Here is a 16,176-nt window from a genome sequence, read left to right as displayed (position 1 = left end):
GATGAGGGTCACGAGCCTACGTCATTCACAGAGAATCAGCTAGCGAACATGGCAGAAATGCCTCCTAGAAACACCTGTTATGGTGTTCCGGACGCTTTTGGAGATTTACGGATCGACCAGCGTTGCACAGCGGCTGTATCAGACAGCCTTACGGGACAGCTGCCCATCCATAGTTAGCACAGAAGGTCCCAGCGGGAAGACGGCAGATCTGGACCAATGGGCCTGAGCTGTGGTGAGTTGTGATCACAACTTGGAGAAATCGCACCGAAACAAACATGAGTAAACAGATAGGAGACAGCATAAATACGGAGCACACCGACCGTAGAAACCAGGATCCCAAACACTACTCATCTTATCGAAGCAACTCACCTGCTCTTAACCTCTTCTACAACAAACATGTTCGCTGTGCGTAACAGGGACCCTTTGTACATTTCTGCAGACTGACCAGGTATGGCTCCTCTGCAGACTACCGAGGTCGTCAAGAACCAGGCTTGTGGCTCTGCCAACTGCAGCTGCGGCTCTGCCTGCGGTGCTCAGTATGTGATACAGGAGCGGTCAATAGACGCACAGGGACTAACTTCAACTTCTTCAGGTGCGCCTGCAAGCCGGGCGAGTGCAAGTGCTAGATCACGCGCTGCGACCGTCATGATTGTTTCTCGCGTGGGTTGATGAGTGTCAGTCTGAAATATGCACAGAAAATGTAGAAAACAAAGTAAAGGGAATTGTATTGTATCGTCGCGGTCCAGAAATGTCGCATGTGTCTTGCAGGAGCTCGTAACATAGCATTTGAAAACAACAGACTTCTGTTCGAGACGCTTGGATCGCGAAGCACCGAGACAGGGATAACGTGAGATCAAGTAGCGGACAGAGTATCTACTGCTGAGGATGAGCAGGGGAGCGCGGCGAAGAGATGCTCGCGCACTGACCTATGTCTTGATACATATTCCTTCTTGGGGGATCCAAGGTCTGTAATTGCAGGAGAAAGCTGACGCACTGACTCAACAACCCCTTGGTCTGCTCAGCCCCGAATTCCGCGGAATGGTTCTTGATTAAGAGCCTCTTATAGTGCACCAGGGATTCGATGCACCCTAGTCGCGGACTTAGAGCAAGAAAGTAACTGAGACGAACGAACTCACACTTGCTATCTGGCTGTTCTTCCAGAAGTTCTTCGATAGCCGTGATTTCACTCTCCAGTATCTCGCGATCGTTCCCTGTACAAGCGAATACTCAATTCTTGAGCTGATTCCGAGAACAGAGCGGGAGACGCACCCGAGCCAATGAGCCATCGATGGTATAGCCATGCGCTCTGATCGTTGGGGTCGGTATACATGGCGTTCTTCACAAGTTCAAGCTCTTCCAAAGATGTGGATGTACTTGGCATTATTGCGTAGGGGGGTCAAAGTATTACCTGACTGGCTTACCGTCTCGTATGGACTTCTCCCGATTCAGCTGCCCGCTCTCCCATAGGGATGTGTATACTTTCGATCTTTGATGCCATGCACTGAAGTTGGAGAAGTTGGCCTCAATCTTTCGCGTCGTGTAGGCTAATTCGGCGGCCTCGGGACGCCGCTCAGGCATATTAGCGAGGACGTATCGTCTGTAATTCCAAGCATGAACTATGCAAACGTCCACCAGCATGAGAAAGACATTTCTATCTGAATAAGGCTTACAATTCCGTGCGTCAGCGTCCAACATCTTCTCTACGACGGCGAGCTCCCTGTTCCAATTTGCTTTCTTCCAGTCATGGGAGTCACCTGGACCATCTGGGACGTTCTCTAAGCACCACCGCCTGTGATTCCAGATCCAGTACACCTTTGGGTGCGCTTTCAATGCCATCGTAGTCATTGAGAGATCATCCGAGAGGAGGTCATTGATTGATTCCGGGGAGCTGGTAATCGGAATATTCATACTGTCGACGTACCACGCGCAGTCTTCCGACCTACCTTTCTACGAATAACCCGTAGCTCATGATATTTCTCCGGTAGTTCCAAACCGTATAGAATTCCGGGTTGATCTGGAGGACTCGAGTCGTAAGATCGAAAGAATCCTTGCTCCAGTCAGACTTCTTCCTCTAAATTGCAGACCGGGTCGATTAGCCGTGACCTCTTGGTTAAGTTCCAGCTTACTCTTGCTATAACATCCTCAGTGAGAGATAGATAGTCCTTCAGTTTAGACTGCTCTCGTTGTTTGCGAGCTGCTATGGCCTCTGGAGTTTGTCGCGTACGTCTGGCGCCATGCTACGCGCATTGATGAGTCGCGCTGCGGGGGAGGCTAAACTGCTCGTACCATCCTTGTGGTGTTGGTCGACCGATACTATTCCCTCGCAGCGATCGCAAGCAAGGTATTCGTGGGAACTTCACTTGTGGCGGCAGCGCGTCTGGTTTGTCTTCGGACTTCACTCTGGCGTTGCGGTTACTTAGAACGCTGTCAAAGTCTTAAAAATGCCCTCGGTTGACAAGAAGGATGCGCCCTCCGTAGAAACCCTAGCCGCCTTGTTCCCTTTGACGTTCCCTGTTCCGACTCCTGCCACGCATCCCGACCTTATTTCGACGAAAGATGTCAACCGAGAGGAGGACTTGTTACGCAACCCTCAATCCTTCCGACACTGGTGGAATACTATCCAAAACGCAAGAGAGGCCTTCAATGCTGTCCAGAAGACGGAACGATTGGATGTATCAGACGAAGTAGCCGCTGTACTAGGCCCTCTCGCTTCACCTACCGCTCGGAAAGCCCTTCAACGTCTCACTTACCTCTATGAGGCTGCTCTCGTCCAGTTCCCTGGCATGTTCAAGCTATGGAAGTCGTATCTCCAGACGCGAATGTACTATGTCCTAGGCAAGCCTGTGGTCCGTAGGAGGGCCGGAGGTAAAAAGAAGTTCCCTGAAATGAAAGAGGCCCTCGAGGACGAACAAGATGACTTGGAACGATGGGAAGGTGGATTGGACGGTATAGTGGGCTGGGAAGAGTGGAAGTCGCTGATAGCTACGTTTGAGAGAGCATTAATGTGGCTACCCAAAGTACGTCTATGCGTCTTCTTCCACAGTACTGTCTGATGGTCACGCATAAGATGCCAAGGTTATGGCTGATGTATCTCTCTATATTCAATCACCCGATGTGCCCTCCTCCCATCTCCCACTCCCACTGTCGACGTACCTACGACCGTGCACTGCGAACACTACCTCCCTCTCTCCACCATCGTATATGGGTCCGCTATCTTCTCTGGGCAGAGGCCAAAGGCGGGTCGACAATGGTCGCGGTATACCGTCGTTACCTTGCTGTCGACCCCTCGGTGACAGAACACTATACATCTCTTCTATTAGCACCGGAGAACCCCTCACCTCGTCCATTAGAGGCAGCGAAGTTGCTACTGTCACTGTCACGTAAGGCGGCGCGTGGAGAATACACGAGTCCTGAAGGCAAGAGCCCATACCAGTTGTTAACGGAATGGCTGGAAGTTGTCGAGCAATACGCCGAAGAGGTCGGGCTTGACGTGTCAGACACAATCGAGAACCACCGGGTTGAAGAAGAGGCTGAAGCTGCAGCCGTGGACGCGGAGCCAGCTTCAACTGAAGGCAACTTGATTCGATTTGGCGGACCGGCAGTTCCTGTGTCAGCCGATGGCAAGCCTGGTACTCCCTATGACGAAGATGAGGATCCGGCTAGTCCTAGGAAGCTCAACATAGAGCGCATTGTCCATCGGGACGGTCTGGAGGTATACAGAGACCAAGCTGGACGACTATGGAGCGGACTGGCGACGTACTGGATCAAGCGCGGCGAGTTTGAACGGGCCAAGGCTACCTTCGAGGCGGGAATGGCAGAGGTCGTGACCATCCGAGACTTCACCCAAATATTCGACGCGTACGCAGAATTCAGCGAGTCGCTGATCAGTGCTATGATGGAGAGCATAGCCAATCCTGACGAGGACGAAGATGAAGAAGACGTCCAGGAGACGGAAGCTGAACTGGATACAAGGATGAAGGAGTTTGAGGAGCTCATGGACCGCCGGCCGTTTTTGGTAAATGATGTTTTATTAAGACGGAATCCAAACGACGTCCAAGAATGGGAGAAGCGAATCGCGTTGTGGGGTAACGACGATGAGAAGGTTCACCCATCTGATATTCTCCTTGGATGATGTCTGGGACTGACGTTGACCTTCATCAGGTCGCCGAAACCTATACGAAAGCGCTCGAGACCATCAATCCTCGCAGGGCCACGGCGAATTTATACAGACTCTATGTCAACTTTGCCAAATTCTACGAAGAGGGAGGTACGCAGGGCCAAGCGGAGCCTGACCTTGACAGTGCCCGTAAAATTCTCGAAAAGGCTACCAAGGTCAACTTCAAGACAGTGGAAGACCTGGCAGAGGTGTGGTGCGAATGGGCAGAAATGGAGCTGCGGCAAGAGTAAGCTGCACTGAGCAAACCCTCTCATCCGGCCCTGACTGTTGCCCTCACTATAGGAATTACGATGAAGCAATTCGAGTAATGCAACGCGCCGCCGCTATACCGAAGAACACCAAGGTCAACTACCATGATCACGTAAGTGCCAAGAAGTTCACAGTTAACATGTATCTCACAATGTCCCAGTCTCTTCCTGTCCAGATGCGTCTTTTCAAATCCCTCAAGCTTTGGTCATTCTACGTCGATCTCGAGGAGTCTCTTGGAACGGTCGAGTCCACGAAGGCCGTTTACGACAAGATCCTAGAATTACGGATAGCGAATGCTCAGATCATAGTAAATTATGCCGCTTTCCTTGAGGAACACAGTTACTTTGAGGAGAGTTTCAAGGTAATGTTCTGTTCTTCGATCCTCATAACGCCTGCTGATCGAAATGTTCTAGGTTTACGAGCGAGGAGTGGAATTATTTACTTTCCCTATCTCCTTCGAGATCTGGAATATCTACCTCTCTAAATTTGTGAAGCGATACGTGCGTGCTTTGTTCCCTAGTGCTCTCAAGGAACTCACACTCGTGCAGGGTGGCTCAAAACTCGAACGAGCGCGTGACTTATTCGAGCAGGCCCTGGAGAAGTGTCCGCCGAAGTCGTGCAAGCCGCTCTTCCTCATGTACGCCCAGCTGGAAGAGGAGTATGGCCTCGCGAAACGTGCCATGGCCATATATGATCGCGCGACGCAAGTAATAGCAGACGAGGACAAGTTCGAGGTGAGTCTAGCGCAAAGGCTGGGCTATACTTCGCTAACGCGACGGCTTTGCAGATGTTCACGCTATACATCGCTAAAGCCGCGGCCAACTACGGACTTCCAGCAACCCGACCGATATACGAGCGTGCCATCGAGATTCTTCCGAACCGTCAGACTGCTCAGATGTGCTTGCGCTTTGCAAACCTAGAGCGCAAGCTCGGCGAGATCGACCGTGCCCGCGCCATCTATGCCCATGCTTCGCAATTCTGCGATCCACGATTACATCCAGAGTTCTGGGCAGAGTGGAATGCTTTCGAGATCGAAACGGGCTCCGAGGATACCTTCAGAGAAATGTTGCGGATCAAGCGCAGCGTACAAGCCCAGTTTAATACGGAAGCATCGTACCTGGCTGCGCAGACAATGGCAACGAAGAAGAACAGCACACAGTCTCCAGATGCTGAGACAGCGGATGCGGCTGATCCTATGGTGGCTGTTGAGCGGCAGGCCGGCGGTGTGAAGGGAGCGCCAGCGTTCGTGGCTTCAAAACATAATGTCAACATAACGGAATCGCAGGCCGAGGAAACCACAACGCAGGTTAATGCGGATGAGATTCATATATCGGACGATGAAGATTAGGACTGTAGCGCTTCTGTATTGTATAGCCTGTATTGTGCTTTTTTCTCCGCCCGCCATGACTACTGCTCGGGTTAATCCCATCCGTCTATCTCGACGGAGCAAAGTTCTTCCCATCTTGCGTCCCAGCCTTCCTCATCGAGGTGCGGTTGAGCAGCCCAATCTGCGATCGCTGAACGTGATGTCTCGAATGGGACTGAATGCGACCGGAGGGTATTGACGATGTCTATATGCATCTCCAGAGAACGCCGGTAAGGAACCAGTATTTGTGAAGCAGACGAGACTAGAAGATCATCAGAAGCAGACAGTTTCCTTAGAGAGGATTGCGGACCAAATCTTTCCAATGGCCATGTCATCCAGAGCGGTTCCTCGGTAGCCCATTGCCAGCCACGCACTTTGTGGGCATCAAACAGAATGGCCTCGAGATTTTCAATGATAACGTTCATTTTGTGGAGTTGTTTCTTCTGCGAAGGAAGGTCATCAGGTCCAGGAGGAGCACGATCGTGATTTTCGCCCTCACTAGCCTGAGGATGACCTTGTCCAAGTCTGCGATCCGGGACTCCATTAAGGTTATCTTGGGTTCAACGACGTGGTAGGTCGGTTGTTTACCCGGTGGGAACAGACCAAGGGTATTGCTAGCCAAGCGGTTACGAGTTGAAGTCAGATGGGGCGAGTCGACACACACTCGAGTTCCGTCCTAGCATCTACCAGCGAGCTCGCAGCCTTGAGACCATCAATCAGAGCGATGTTGTCCCAGGTGGTCGCACACGTCCGTAATTCGAGCATAAGGGTCCTGACTTTGCGGTGGTAGGGTGATTCGGACGGTTTGGACGGAGATTGACCGGGAGATGAAGGTGCTTGTTTCACGCGCACCGGCGACGACGTCGGTGTCGACGGCCCCTTGAACGAAGCTAAACGACTCATGCCGCAGAGCAAGACGGACGAAAGAAAGCCGGGTCTAGAGACGAGTAATGGTCGAGGGTAAGTCGAGGGTTTCGGAGGAAGGCTTCACGCGATCGAGAAGCGGCCTATCGAGCGCTTTTACCTTGACCCGTGCCCCGCCTCTGGCCCGGGGGTGGCGGGGATTGGGGATGAGGGGTCTTTACTTCGTTTACCTTTACCTTTCACCTTCTACTTGAACCCAATTCACTCCGTGCTATTATCAACACACAAGAATCACGAGTGAATCTTCCACGGTATCATCTGGTGCTCTCGGTGGCTACATCTGGTTCTGATCTCCTATCACTGCGAGATGGAGACTCCTAGCGAATCTGCGGTTTCTTCGAGGGTCAGCAGTCCGCCTCCAGCGACCTTTGGCGCAGGTGGACCCATGTATGTACTCCGATATACTTAGGAAGGAAAGCGGCTTATGATGAGGTAGGCTGAAACAGTTCGATCGGTCTACTGCGTCGAGTCGTAAAGGATCCCAGTCCTCTACTCCTCCTATCACTGTCGTCGGCATCGGTAACAAGGGTATGTATAGCAGGCTGGTCTGACTGCTACTACATTAACCCCTCTCAGTTGCTAAGCCCGATTACTCCGAGGCAAAGATCGTACTGGCTATGGTAAGCATGCAATAACCGCCATTGAATAATCATCCTGACCAGAATAGGTTGGGCTTCCCGCACGGGGAAAGTCATACCTAAGTAATAAACTCATGAGATATCTCAAAGTGTGTTCATTGGACTCTTGTGTAGCACTGTGACTTGATTAAATACTCACTGACAGTGGTTGGAGTACGATGTGAAGGTAACTGATCGTTAAGACCACACTCGACACGCATTAACCATGTCCAAGGTCTTTAATGTGGGTCAGCTGAGGCGTACTCGAGCAAGGCAGCAAGCACAACAGTTGGTTGATCTGCATCATCCTGTCGTCCCATTTATAGCATTCTTCGTAGGGCAGGCATCCGGGAGAATCACACAGCGGAATTCTTCAGTCACAACAACGAAGAAGCTACTCGGAGACGTGATCAGCTAGCGGAAGACAGCTTGGAAATGCTGATCCAATGGCTGAAGGATGGGGGAAACGTGGGGATCCACGGTACGTCGGTCTCAAGCACACCTTATCGCCGTCTCATTCACCCGCATCCCAAGATGCTACGAATAGTACGAGGAGTCGCAGGTGTGACTTATTCCAGAGTTGATATCGAGTACTTACTAATGCCACGAGTAGAGCTAAGATTGAGGCTCGCGTGGCCAAGGAGAAGGGGATGTCAGTCATCTTCCTGGAGTCTGTCTGCAACGATCCAGCAATCATTGCTGCAAACGTTGCCCTCAAAGTCAGCTCCGGTGATCCTGATTACAAAGACATGTCCCGAGAAGACGCCAAACGTGATTTCTTGCGTCGGATCAGCGAGTACGAAGCGGTATATGAGACAATCACAGAGCCGCACTTATCCTACCTTCGTATCACCGACGTCGGTAATCAAGTTACGGTGTCCCATATAAACGGGTATTTGCAGAGTCGAATCGCGTTCTACCTGATGAACTTGCACTTGAAGCCGAGAAGTATATTCTTCTCCAGAGTATGTGCGGTCTTAGTGGCACGTATCCAGACTGAGTTTTGCACAGCACGGAGAAAGCCAATATAATGTTGAGGGGAAGATCGGAGGCGACGCACCCTTGTCACCCAGGGGCATGCAATACGCTAAAGGGCTACCTGCTCTGATTACAGATAACATTGGCGACGCGCCGCTGACTGTAAGTCCTGGTTCCTTCCTCTGGGTCCTAGTTCAATCATCCCTGTTGCAGGTTTGGACATCCACGCTACAGCGCACGATTCAGACGGCACAGTACCTGCCTTACAATAAGCTGACATGGAAATCACTTGATGAGCTAGATGCTGGTGTCTGTGATGGAATGACTTACGAAGAAATCGAGGTAATCTTCTATAACGAGCATACTCATAATTTCTCTGACGGTTGGCCATCCCAGCAAGCGTATCCGGAGGATTTTGCTCATCGAGATGAAGACAAGTTTAACTACCGCTATCGAGGTATGCATTGCATCGAATGCTGATGACCCCTCTGACGTTCTTGTGGCAGGTGGAGAATCATACCGCGATGTGGTCGTGCGCTTGGAACCCGTTATCATGGAGTTGGAACGACAAGAGAATATCCTGATCATCGGGCATCAGGTGAGTATACCCAGAGTGTTTTCTACACGCGCTCGCTTACATCGTGCGCAGGCCATCCTTCGGTGCTTGTAAGTTCAGGAACCGTACACTCGTATGCGGATACTGAGTTCATGTCGTAGATATGCCTACTTCCATAATCTCCCTCAAGCGGACCTGCCTTACATCAAGATTCCCCTTCATACTGTTATCAAGCTGACTCCTAAAGCATACGGTTGTGACGAAGAACGGTACGCATGGAATTCACTTTCTATGACTATCCCGGTGACCTTTGCTCCTAGTTACGCTCTGCCAATCGGCGCGGTGGACACACATAGACCGAAGCCTGGTACTCCCCAACAACCCCATGCTACGCCGAATACTGCTCGTGAATACTACGGCAATGACAAATAAGGCTAATATGTAGAATTCTAATTGTACTCACTACGTGCTCATCTCAATGCGAAATTGTGATATACTCGCGATACGATGCGCTGAGGTTGTGACAACGATCTTAGGTGACCGCGTAATGTGACAGTGCTTCTCTTGGGCCTCGATCATTTGGCGTAGGGGGGAAAGTCAGATCGCAGGTGCCACCAGGCTCAGCACGCTTTGGTTTGACTGCAGGACATCGATATCTACCCTTTTGCTCTCCGTCGTGTAAAACAAAGAGGCTCAAACCATGCAGACAACAGCAGGCTCCAGTTTCCTCAGAGCAGAGGTTGATCTAGCTCAGGAAGAAGTGTGTGCGCTATTGGGGAGGCTGAAGCGATCCTGGACGCTTATACCTTCCCTGCAAGGCTCGGAAGCGTAAGGCAGAGAAGACCAAGACCCTCGGCTCCCCTATCGAGGTCCCCGGGAAGCCTCTGGCTATCACTATTCAAGGATCGGGAGCCTGGACGGCCGAGAGCAACGCCATAGCCAGGCTAATCGACTTGGAGGTGGGTGGATACCAGGTCATCTAGTCAACCTCTGTTTATTCATGACGAAATGGCAGTCTGGGAAGACGCGCAAGATATTCAAAGGTCATAGCGGACCTGTCACATCGCTCGTCCTCCACGACAATGGCAGGATATTGATCACAGGTTCTTGGGATCAGGTAAATCACAGCATCTCAACGTCGAGTCCCTCTGATTGATCAATGCCAATACCAATAGACAATCAGGGTATGGAATACCCAGGTGCGCCCCTCCAGCGTATCATAATCGATATACGTTTCGATCCTCTATGATTGATATAGACCAAAGAGGTGATCTCATCTACCGCTGCTCATACGGACTTCGTCAAAGGCCTTTTTATTATCCCCTCCTTGAATCTCCTCGTATCCGGGAGTTCAGACAAGACAGTCAGGTTCTGGTACGTCCTCGGCACATCCCATTCGCTACTCCCGTGCTTATGCGACGGACTAGGGATCTCTCAGACGTGCGGTCTGCACAACCTCTGGTCTCAACTGGCTCGATTTCCGCGCACACACGACCCGTCGAGCGTTTCGCAGGCTACGCGACGTCTGACACCACCGGTGTCCTGTACACCGCAGACACCATGGGTATAATCAAAGCCTGGAATTTGGAGAAAGAAGAGGGGACACCGATACGTTGGCGCGCGACCGTAAGAACTGAATTCAAGCACCACCGCACCGGGGTGAACGACATGGTCTTTGGCGCGGATCAGCTGTGGACAGGTCAGTGCGGATGCAGATCGAAGGAGACACTGCTGATGGGCGGTTGTAGCCTCCTCGGATGAGACCGTGCAGGTGCAGCACGTCGTGCCCCCAAAGGAGACGAAGCCGATCCCGCCCATCACGCACCCCGTCGCCGTCAAGGCTATCCTGCACCTCGGGCTGACGGAGCTCGCCGAGCCGTACCTCATCACGGGCGCCGGGGACGTCATTCGCGTGTACGACGTATCGTCCCCGGAGGAGCCGGAGCTGCTCAACGTGATCGACGCGCACTGGCACGACGTGACCGCGCTCAGGCTGTGGGTGCGGAAGACGGTCGGTGAGGACGGGGTCACGAGGGTGGAGCCCTGGGTCGTCAGTGCCAGTCTGGACGGGACGTTGCGCAAGTGGCGGGTGTCGGAGCTGCTCAAGCCTGCGCCTGTACAAGCCGAAGCGGTGCCGAGCACGAAGGAGGAGCCTACCAATGCGGAAAAGCCATCCGGTCTGACCGAGGAAGAGGAGAGAGAGCTGGAGGAACTAATGGCAGAAGATTGATCGAAGGTTGATACTCATCTGAGCAAGATGGATAGGGCAGTAGAGGACATCGCAGCAGAGCCAGAGGCCGAGGGCTGTAATGTACTATGTACAGCGTTTAGGACGTTGAAGTCCGTCCTACATGCATGGGCCGTCTCTGCGGCATCTGGTCTTCCCGGCTTAGTCGCCGAACGACGGGGTATCCGACGTTGAAGTCGTTAGCTCTGACTGACGTTGCATCCGCCAGTCATTTACCGAGCGCAGCCACCTCATTGCAGAACTCCTGCCAGCGCTTCTCCCACGCGGCGAGCGCCTTCCCCTTAGCCTCGGCATCCAACGTCGAGAACTGTCAAAAGCGCCGTCAGAACCCAAACCAGGATGCTGACTGTTGTGCTGACCTCTAGGCTGTCTCTCGCTATCTGGCCGAGAGTGGTCAGGCCCGTGACTTCGCTCGCCACAAGTACCTAGACATGTCGAGTACCGTCATCCTCATTGATGCCCAACATCGCGAGCGGACTCTACCTGGAAGTAATCGTATGATAGCCCCATGTTCCCAAATACAGCGGGGTCGTCCGAGCACAGCGCGACGGGTATACCATGGTTGACGATGATCGGGAGCGGGTGCATCGGCATGGAGCTTGTCAGACGCTGTCCCGCTCGTCATCAGCCGCCGCGATCGGTACCAGCGAGCCTTCTCGGACGTACCAGGATCTCGTTCCTGCAGAAAGTTCGGCGCGCCGTCAGCTCGGGTCGACTGGAAGCATGGACAGAGCACTGACGAGATGGGACACATCTCGACCGCGATGCCCCTCTCCTTGCATATCTCCATCAACTTGGGGTGCTTCGCCAACGAGAACCTGTCAATCCGCCTCAGCCTTCCCTGGCCCCCCGCCCGCCCGTCCCAGACACCTCAGACTCACCCATGCCCGATGCGCTTCGTCCCGAGCAGGATCGCGTCGTACAGGTTCACGTCCGCGGGCGTGCCGTCGCCCAGCGTCTCGCCCGCGTGGAAGATGAAGGGGATGTCGAGCCCGAGCTCCGCCTGGCGCGCGCGGAAGCGCAGCAGGGGCTGGATGTAGTGGATGAGCGGGTGCAGGGAGTCTTCGTGCCCGACGAGGTCGAAGCCTGGGAGAAGGGGTGAGTGGGGTGAGTAGGGATACGAGGGGACGGAGGGAGGGAGAGGGAGAGGGAGAGGGCACCTGCGATGATGTCGGGGAACTCTTGTTTGAGCGCGAGGCACTCGTCGAGGTACCACTCCATCTCGTCGGGGGTGTACATCCTGATCGTCGTGTATATGATCTTCGAGGCGACGTGATCAGCGGTTTCAGTTCCACTTCCACTTCTCTAGCTGTGAGTGAGACGGCACGCACCCGGGCTCCGTGGAAGACGTCCTGGCGCCCTTGGTCTTTTAATTCTTGCTGCGTATCCCGGAGCGCGCGCTCAAAGTCGCGCACCCACTCTCGCGCGGGGACGACGTCGTAGCCCTCCGCGTTGAACATTGTCCTGCATGTACGTACAATCAGGATTGACCACGTCGGGCGTCGGGCGCGCGCCAATGCTCACTTGTATCCAAAGTTGATGCGGACCTCGATGTACGAGATGCCGTCGTCGATGGAGGTGCGGAAGAACTCGCGGATGTAGGGGTACCAGATCGGCGCGTAGCGTATCAGGCCCTGGATGCGCGCAGGTCAGCGATCGGCCCCGACTAGCTTTACCACCGCGCACCGATGCCACGCGGAACGTGTTCGCAAACTTTTCCCATATCTGTCTGGCGTTAGCTCGAATCGGATTCGGACCGGTGAGAGAGTGCAACCTTGTCCGTCGTCTTGTGCGTCCCGTACGCCTCGGCGGGGTTGATCGTCAGATGGCCGACGACCCAGTCATCAAAGCCCTCCGGGCCGCCCAGCGCGGGGTCAAAGTTCGCGCGCGCCTGCTGCAGGGGCACCCACTCGCCAGCAGCAGCGTCACGCAGCGAGGATAGCGCGGACCACTCGGCCTTGGGCCGAGGGCGCACTTCGGGGAGGGTCGTCTTGAGAGAGGCCGCGGTGAGGGAGGCGGGGACGCGGATGTGGAAGGCGGGGTGCTGGAGGGCGAGGCGGAGGAGGGTGCGGACGTTGACCATGGCGTCGAGGTGGGCGTGCAGGAGGGCGCCTTTGGGCATCTTTGGGGGCGTGTGTGTCAGACACAGTAGTGGTGTACCAGGATACTTACTTTTGCGAGGATGTTGAATAGTTTGGTCTTGACAATGAGGTCCCTTGCTAGGGACGAAACGTATTCGAGCACTAATCTATGAGAGCACGCTCAGGACGCACAGGTCAAGAACTCCATGCCGGGGAATACATGGGGCATATTCTCGTTGTCGTCGGTCCAAATCGTCTTGGCCTCGTCTGCGCGTATCTGGCGAACCACTGTGTCTGCTTGCGCCTCTGCGTCGGAGAGGGCATTCAGACGGGCGTGCTCTCGTCGGAGAGAGCGTTCATCGTTGATGAATGCATCGCGCTTGGAGAGGTATTCCCCGACAGAAGGGGGCGACATGGGGGTGTAGTCCAGAAAGAAGACTCACAGCTACTGGAAGTGCGTAGCCGGAGCCGCCGTATGAGTCGGACACCATCAGGCAAGCGGGGAGCCAATCAGCTTGCCACGATCGAGTGATCACCCGGCGACCAAGCAAGTGGCCGGCTCCCGTCAATCCTCCTCTGCAGACTGCAGTCCACCAATGACCATGGCCGACTCCAAGTGCCCCGTCGACCACAGCGCGCTGTCCCAAGCCTCGTCCGACAAATGCCCCGTCGACCACACCTCGCCCGCCGCCTCCTGGCGCGCCTTCCTCCCCTCGCTCTCCTCCTCGTCCTCTCCTAGCGCCCCCGCCCCCGCCGCCCTCTCACAAGACCGCGAAATCTCCTCCATCCCGCGCCCCGACGGCGAGCGCTGGGTCTACCCCTCCGAAGCCCAGTTCTTCGCCGCCATGGCGCGCAAGCAGCACGACCCCGCCGCGCGCGACATGCGCGTCATCGTGCCCATCCACAACGCCGTCAACGAGCGCGCGTGGGCCGAGGTCCTCCGCTGGGAGCGGGCGCAGGGCGGCGAGCGCTGCGGCGGCGTCAAGCTCGTGAGCTTCAAGGGCCGCCCCGGGGATCTCACGCCGCGCGCGCGCTGGCGGTCGCTCATAGGGTGTGTTCTGATCCAAGTTGAACGGACGTGAGATTGAACAGGGTATTGTCAGGTACGCACGGCCGTTTGACCGCCACGACTGGATCGTCGACCGCTGCGGCACGCGCGTGCGCTACGTGATCGACTTTTACACCGGCAAGAGCCAGGGCCCGTCGAACACGCCCTCGTTCTACCTCGACGTCCGCCCCGCGCTCGATAACTGGGAGGGCGTCCGCATGCGCATGCAAAATTTCTGCCAGAGGTGGTTCGGGCAGGAGCAGAGCAGTGCGGCGACTGTACCGCCGTCGCAGAAGTGATTGCTACACGTAGATCCCCTATATTTATGTATGCTTCCAGTAATACATTCCTCTCGCCCGCTCACGCAAGGAGACCGGTAAGAGACGGATAGAGGAAAACAACAGCCAGACTATCGCTTCTGCTTGAACTTGGCCTTCTTTGGCGGAGGCCGCTCCTGCTCTTCCTCGCTCTCGCTCCCGCTCTCCTCCGCACCCGAATTCTCATCCCCGCTCTCCCCCTCGCTAATCACCTCATCGTCGTCCCACCCGCCCTCGTCGTGCCCGCCCTCATCGCTCTCGCACTCCTCTCCTTCCCCTTCTCCCTCCTCTGCTTCGCTTTCATCAGCAGCATCCTTGCCCTTGCCCTTCTCCTGCTTCTTCCTCTGCACGTTGCGCTCCTGCTCCTCGCGTCGCTGCCTGCGCAGCTTCTCCTTCTCCGCATGCGCAGCCTTCAGCGCCGCCGCCTCCGCCTTCGTCTTTTTAACTACAATGACAAAAACAGATTACCCTTCCGCCCCTTCCACGTCGAAGCAAAGGTACTCACCAAACTCGTGATATATCACCCCGCCCTCCTTCCCGGGGAGCCCCTCCGAGATCTTGATCAGCCTCAGCTCCATCCGCGGCCCGATCTCGTCGAGGCGCACGGCGCGCTTCGACCCCTTCTTGTTATTCCGCCCGACATAGTCGTCCGCGAGCGACACCGCGTCGCCGTCGTCGCCCGCCGCCGAGCTCGCCGAGCTCGCCGCGCTCTCGTACCCATCGCGCCCGCCCCCGCCCTCCCCTCTCTTCCGCAGCAAAAAGTCCGCGACGTCCTTCTCGTTGCCCAAGTCCAGGAACGACGACTTGGACTTGGAAGAGGCGGCAGCGCCCTCGAGGACGCGCCGGACGCGCTTGGAGACGCCGTACGGCTTGACGGTGATGAGGTAGTGCCGGAAGTCGAGCGTGCCGCGCTCGGGGTTGTACGCGACGAGCACGACGCGGCGCGCGTTGGAGAGGGAGAGGGAGGTCGGCGAGAGCGGGGGGAAGAGTGATTGGAAGGACTTCATGAGGAGCGGGAGGTGCGGCGGGGTCGCCGGCGAGGGCGGGGGGAACGACGCTAGGACGAGCTACCCGCATATTCTTAGCAGGGAACGAGGGGAGAACGGGAGGGCACGCACGAGCGGCGGGGTGAGGTACTCGAGCCCGATGCTGCGGTGGCGGCGCGCGGCGTGGAGGACGTCCTTCATGAGGCTGTAGCGCTCGACGCGGAAGGAGAGCGTCGGGCCCGCGGGGAGGCGCACGAGGCGCATGTACGGGGCGCGCTCGGTGAGCGTGAACGCGAGGAGGTGCGTGACGTGCAGGACGGGCGCCATGACGATAAAGTCCTTGAGCTTGTTGCGCGCGCGCTCCTGAGCTTGCGCGTGGACCTTAGCAAGGTGTTGTGGTACACCGGTGAAGATAGGGGACTTGCCTTGAGACGGCTGGCGGTGTTGGGCTCCATGACTTTGCGGATGTCGCGCACGAGCTGGGCGAGCGAGTGCCCGACCTGCCCGTGCTTGATGACGAACGAGCGCGGGCTGCCGTCGGGCTGCTCGCTGTCGGCCTTGACGTGCGTGCGGTGCTTGCGTCGTCGGGCCATGGCTGCAGTGTTGGGAGCAGCGGCAGTGGCAGATAA

General features: G+C 55.5%; 8 protein-coding genes across 8 annotated transcripts; 4 read left to right on the top strand and 4 right to left on the bottom strand.

The window, feature by feature from the left end:
- Positions 1-764: 764 nt before the first annotated feature.
- On the bottom strand, positions 765-2,325 carry GLOTRDRAFT_56663 (rab-protein geranylgeranyltransferase). The gene is made up of 9 exons (XM_007864827.1): positions 2,287-2,325; positions 2,127-2,237; positions 1,944-2,071; positions 1,671-1,888; positions 1,422-1,616; positions 1,270-1,353; positions 1,137-1,211; positions 927-1,088; positions 765-876 (listed from the first exon to the last, which is right to left on the bottom strand). Exons 1-9 carry the CDS (start codon positions 2,287-2,289, stop codon positions 854-856), a joined length of 999 nt encoding a protein of 332 aa, XP_007863018.1. The 5' UTR covers positions 2,290-2,325; the 3' UTR covers positions 765-853.
- Positions 2,326-2,441: 116 nt separating this feature from the next.
- GLOTRDRAFT_104017 (uncharacterized protein) lies at positions 2,442-5,774 on the top strand (the record flags this gene model as incomplete). The annotated part of the gene is made up of 8 exons (XM_007865645.1): positions 2,442-3,017; positions 3,068-4,102; positions 4,162-4,403; positions 4,460-4,538; positions 4,587-4,787; positions 4,840-4,926; positions 4,975-5,160; positions 5,214-5,774. 8 exons carry the CDS (start codon positions 2,442-2,444, stop codon positions 5,772-5,774), a joined length of 2,967 nt encoding a protein of 988 aa, XP_007863836.1.
- Positions 5,775-5,845: 71 nt separating this feature from the next.
- On the bottom strand, positions 5,846-6,695 carry GLOTRDRAFT_104016 (uncharacterized protein; the record flags this gene model as incomplete). Its single annotated transcript, XM_007865159.1, has 4 exons — positions 5,846-6,054; positions 6,103-6,235; positions 6,292-6,406; positions 6,457-6,695. The coding sequence occupies 4 exons, from the start codon at positions 6,693-6,695 to the stop codon at positions 5,846-5,848; spliced, it is 696 nt and encodes a 231-aa protein (XP_007863350.1).
- A 169-nt stretch (positions 6,696-6,864) lies between these two features.
- On the top strand, positions 6,865-9,369 carry GLOTRDRAFT_114591 (bifunctional 6-phosphofructo-2-kinase/fructose-2,6-bisphosphate 2-phosphatase). Its single transcript, XM_007865158.1, has 16 exons — positions 6,865-7,103; positions 7,153-7,244; positions 7,293-7,336; positions 7,384-7,443; positions 7,500-7,520; positions 7,569-7,621; positions 7,672-7,814; positions 7,868-7,895; positions 7,947-8,298; positions 8,345-8,473; positions 8,525-8,653; positions 8,708-8,768; positions 8,818-8,909; positions 8,961-8,977; positions 9,029-9,136; positions 9,188-9,369. Exons 1-16 carry the CDS (start codon positions 7,024-7,026, stop codon positions 9,297-9,299), a joined length of 1,521 nt encoding a protein of 506 aa, XP_007863349.1. The 5' UTR covers positions 6,865-7,023; the 3' UTR covers positions 9,300-9,369.
- A 198-nt stretch (positions 9,370-9,567) lies between these two features.
- On the top strand, positions 9,568-11,097 carry GLOTRDRAFT_136852 (WD40 repeat-like protein; the record flags this gene model as incomplete). The annotated part of the gene is made up of 7 exons (XM_007865157.1): positions 9,568-9,627; positions 9,686-9,826; positions 9,883-9,984; positions 10,043-10,066; positions 10,126-10,241; positions 10,295-10,566; positions 10,616-11,097. The coding sequence occupies 7 exons, from the start codon at positions 9,568-9,570 to the stop codon at positions 11,095-11,097; spliced, it is 1,197 nt and encodes a 398-aa protein (XP_007863348.1).
- GLOTRDRAFT_56655 (adenosine deaminase-like growth) lies at positions 10,952-13,630 on the bottom strand. Its single transcript, XM_007864826.1, has 13 exons — positions 13,389-13,630; positions 13,288-13,334; positions 12,890-13,237; positions 12,802-12,840; positions 12,640-12,749; positions 12,447-12,579; positions 12,276-12,375; positions 11,997-12,201; positions 11,856-11,933; positions 11,782-11,794; positions 11,599-11,724; positions 11,475-11,540; positions 10,952-11,422 (listed from the first exon to the last, which is right to left on the bottom strand). The coding sequence occupies exons 1-13, from the start codon at positions 13,609-13,611 to the stop codon at positions 11,324-11,326; spliced, it is 1,587 nt and encodes a 528-aa protein (XP_007863017.1). The 5' UTR covers positions 13,612-13,630; the 3' UTR covers positions 10,952-11,323.
- A 342-nt stretch (positions 13,631-13,972) lies between these two features.
- On the top strand, positions 13,973-14,495 carry GLOTRDRAFT_23433 (cytochrome c and c1 heme-lyase; the record flags this gene model as incomplete). Its single annotated transcript, XM_007864615.1, has 2 exons — positions 13,973-14,247; positions 14,300-14,495. Coding segments are annotated over 2 exons (471 nt in total), but the record flags the coding sequence as incomplete, so codon positions are not given.
- Positions 14,496-14,515: 20 nt separating this feature from the next.
- On the bottom strand, positions 14,516-16,140 carry GLOTRDRAFT_114589 (Brix-domain-containing protein; the record flags this gene model as incomplete). Its single annotated transcript, XM_007865156.1, has 4 exons — positions 14,516-15,006; positions 15,067-15,628; positions 15,680-15,910; positions 15,973-16,140. The coding sequence occupies 4 exons, from the start codon at positions 16,138-16,140 to the stop codon at positions 14,654-14,656; spliced, it is 1,314 nt and encodes a 437-aa protein (XP_007863347.1). The 3' UTR covers positions 14,516-14,653.
- Positions 16,141-16,176: the final 36 nt, after the last annotated feature.

Source organism: Gloeophyllum trabeum (assembly GCF_000344685.1).
Source record: "Gloeophyllum trabeum ATCC 11539 unplaced genomic scaffold GLOTRscaffold_00003, whole genome shotgun sequence".
NCBI lineage: Eukaryota > Fungi > Basidiomycota > Agaricomycetes > Gloeophyllales > Gloeophyllaceae > Gloeophyllum > Gloeophyllum trabeum.
This window is presented reverse-complemented; position numbering and strand designations above follow the sequence as displayed.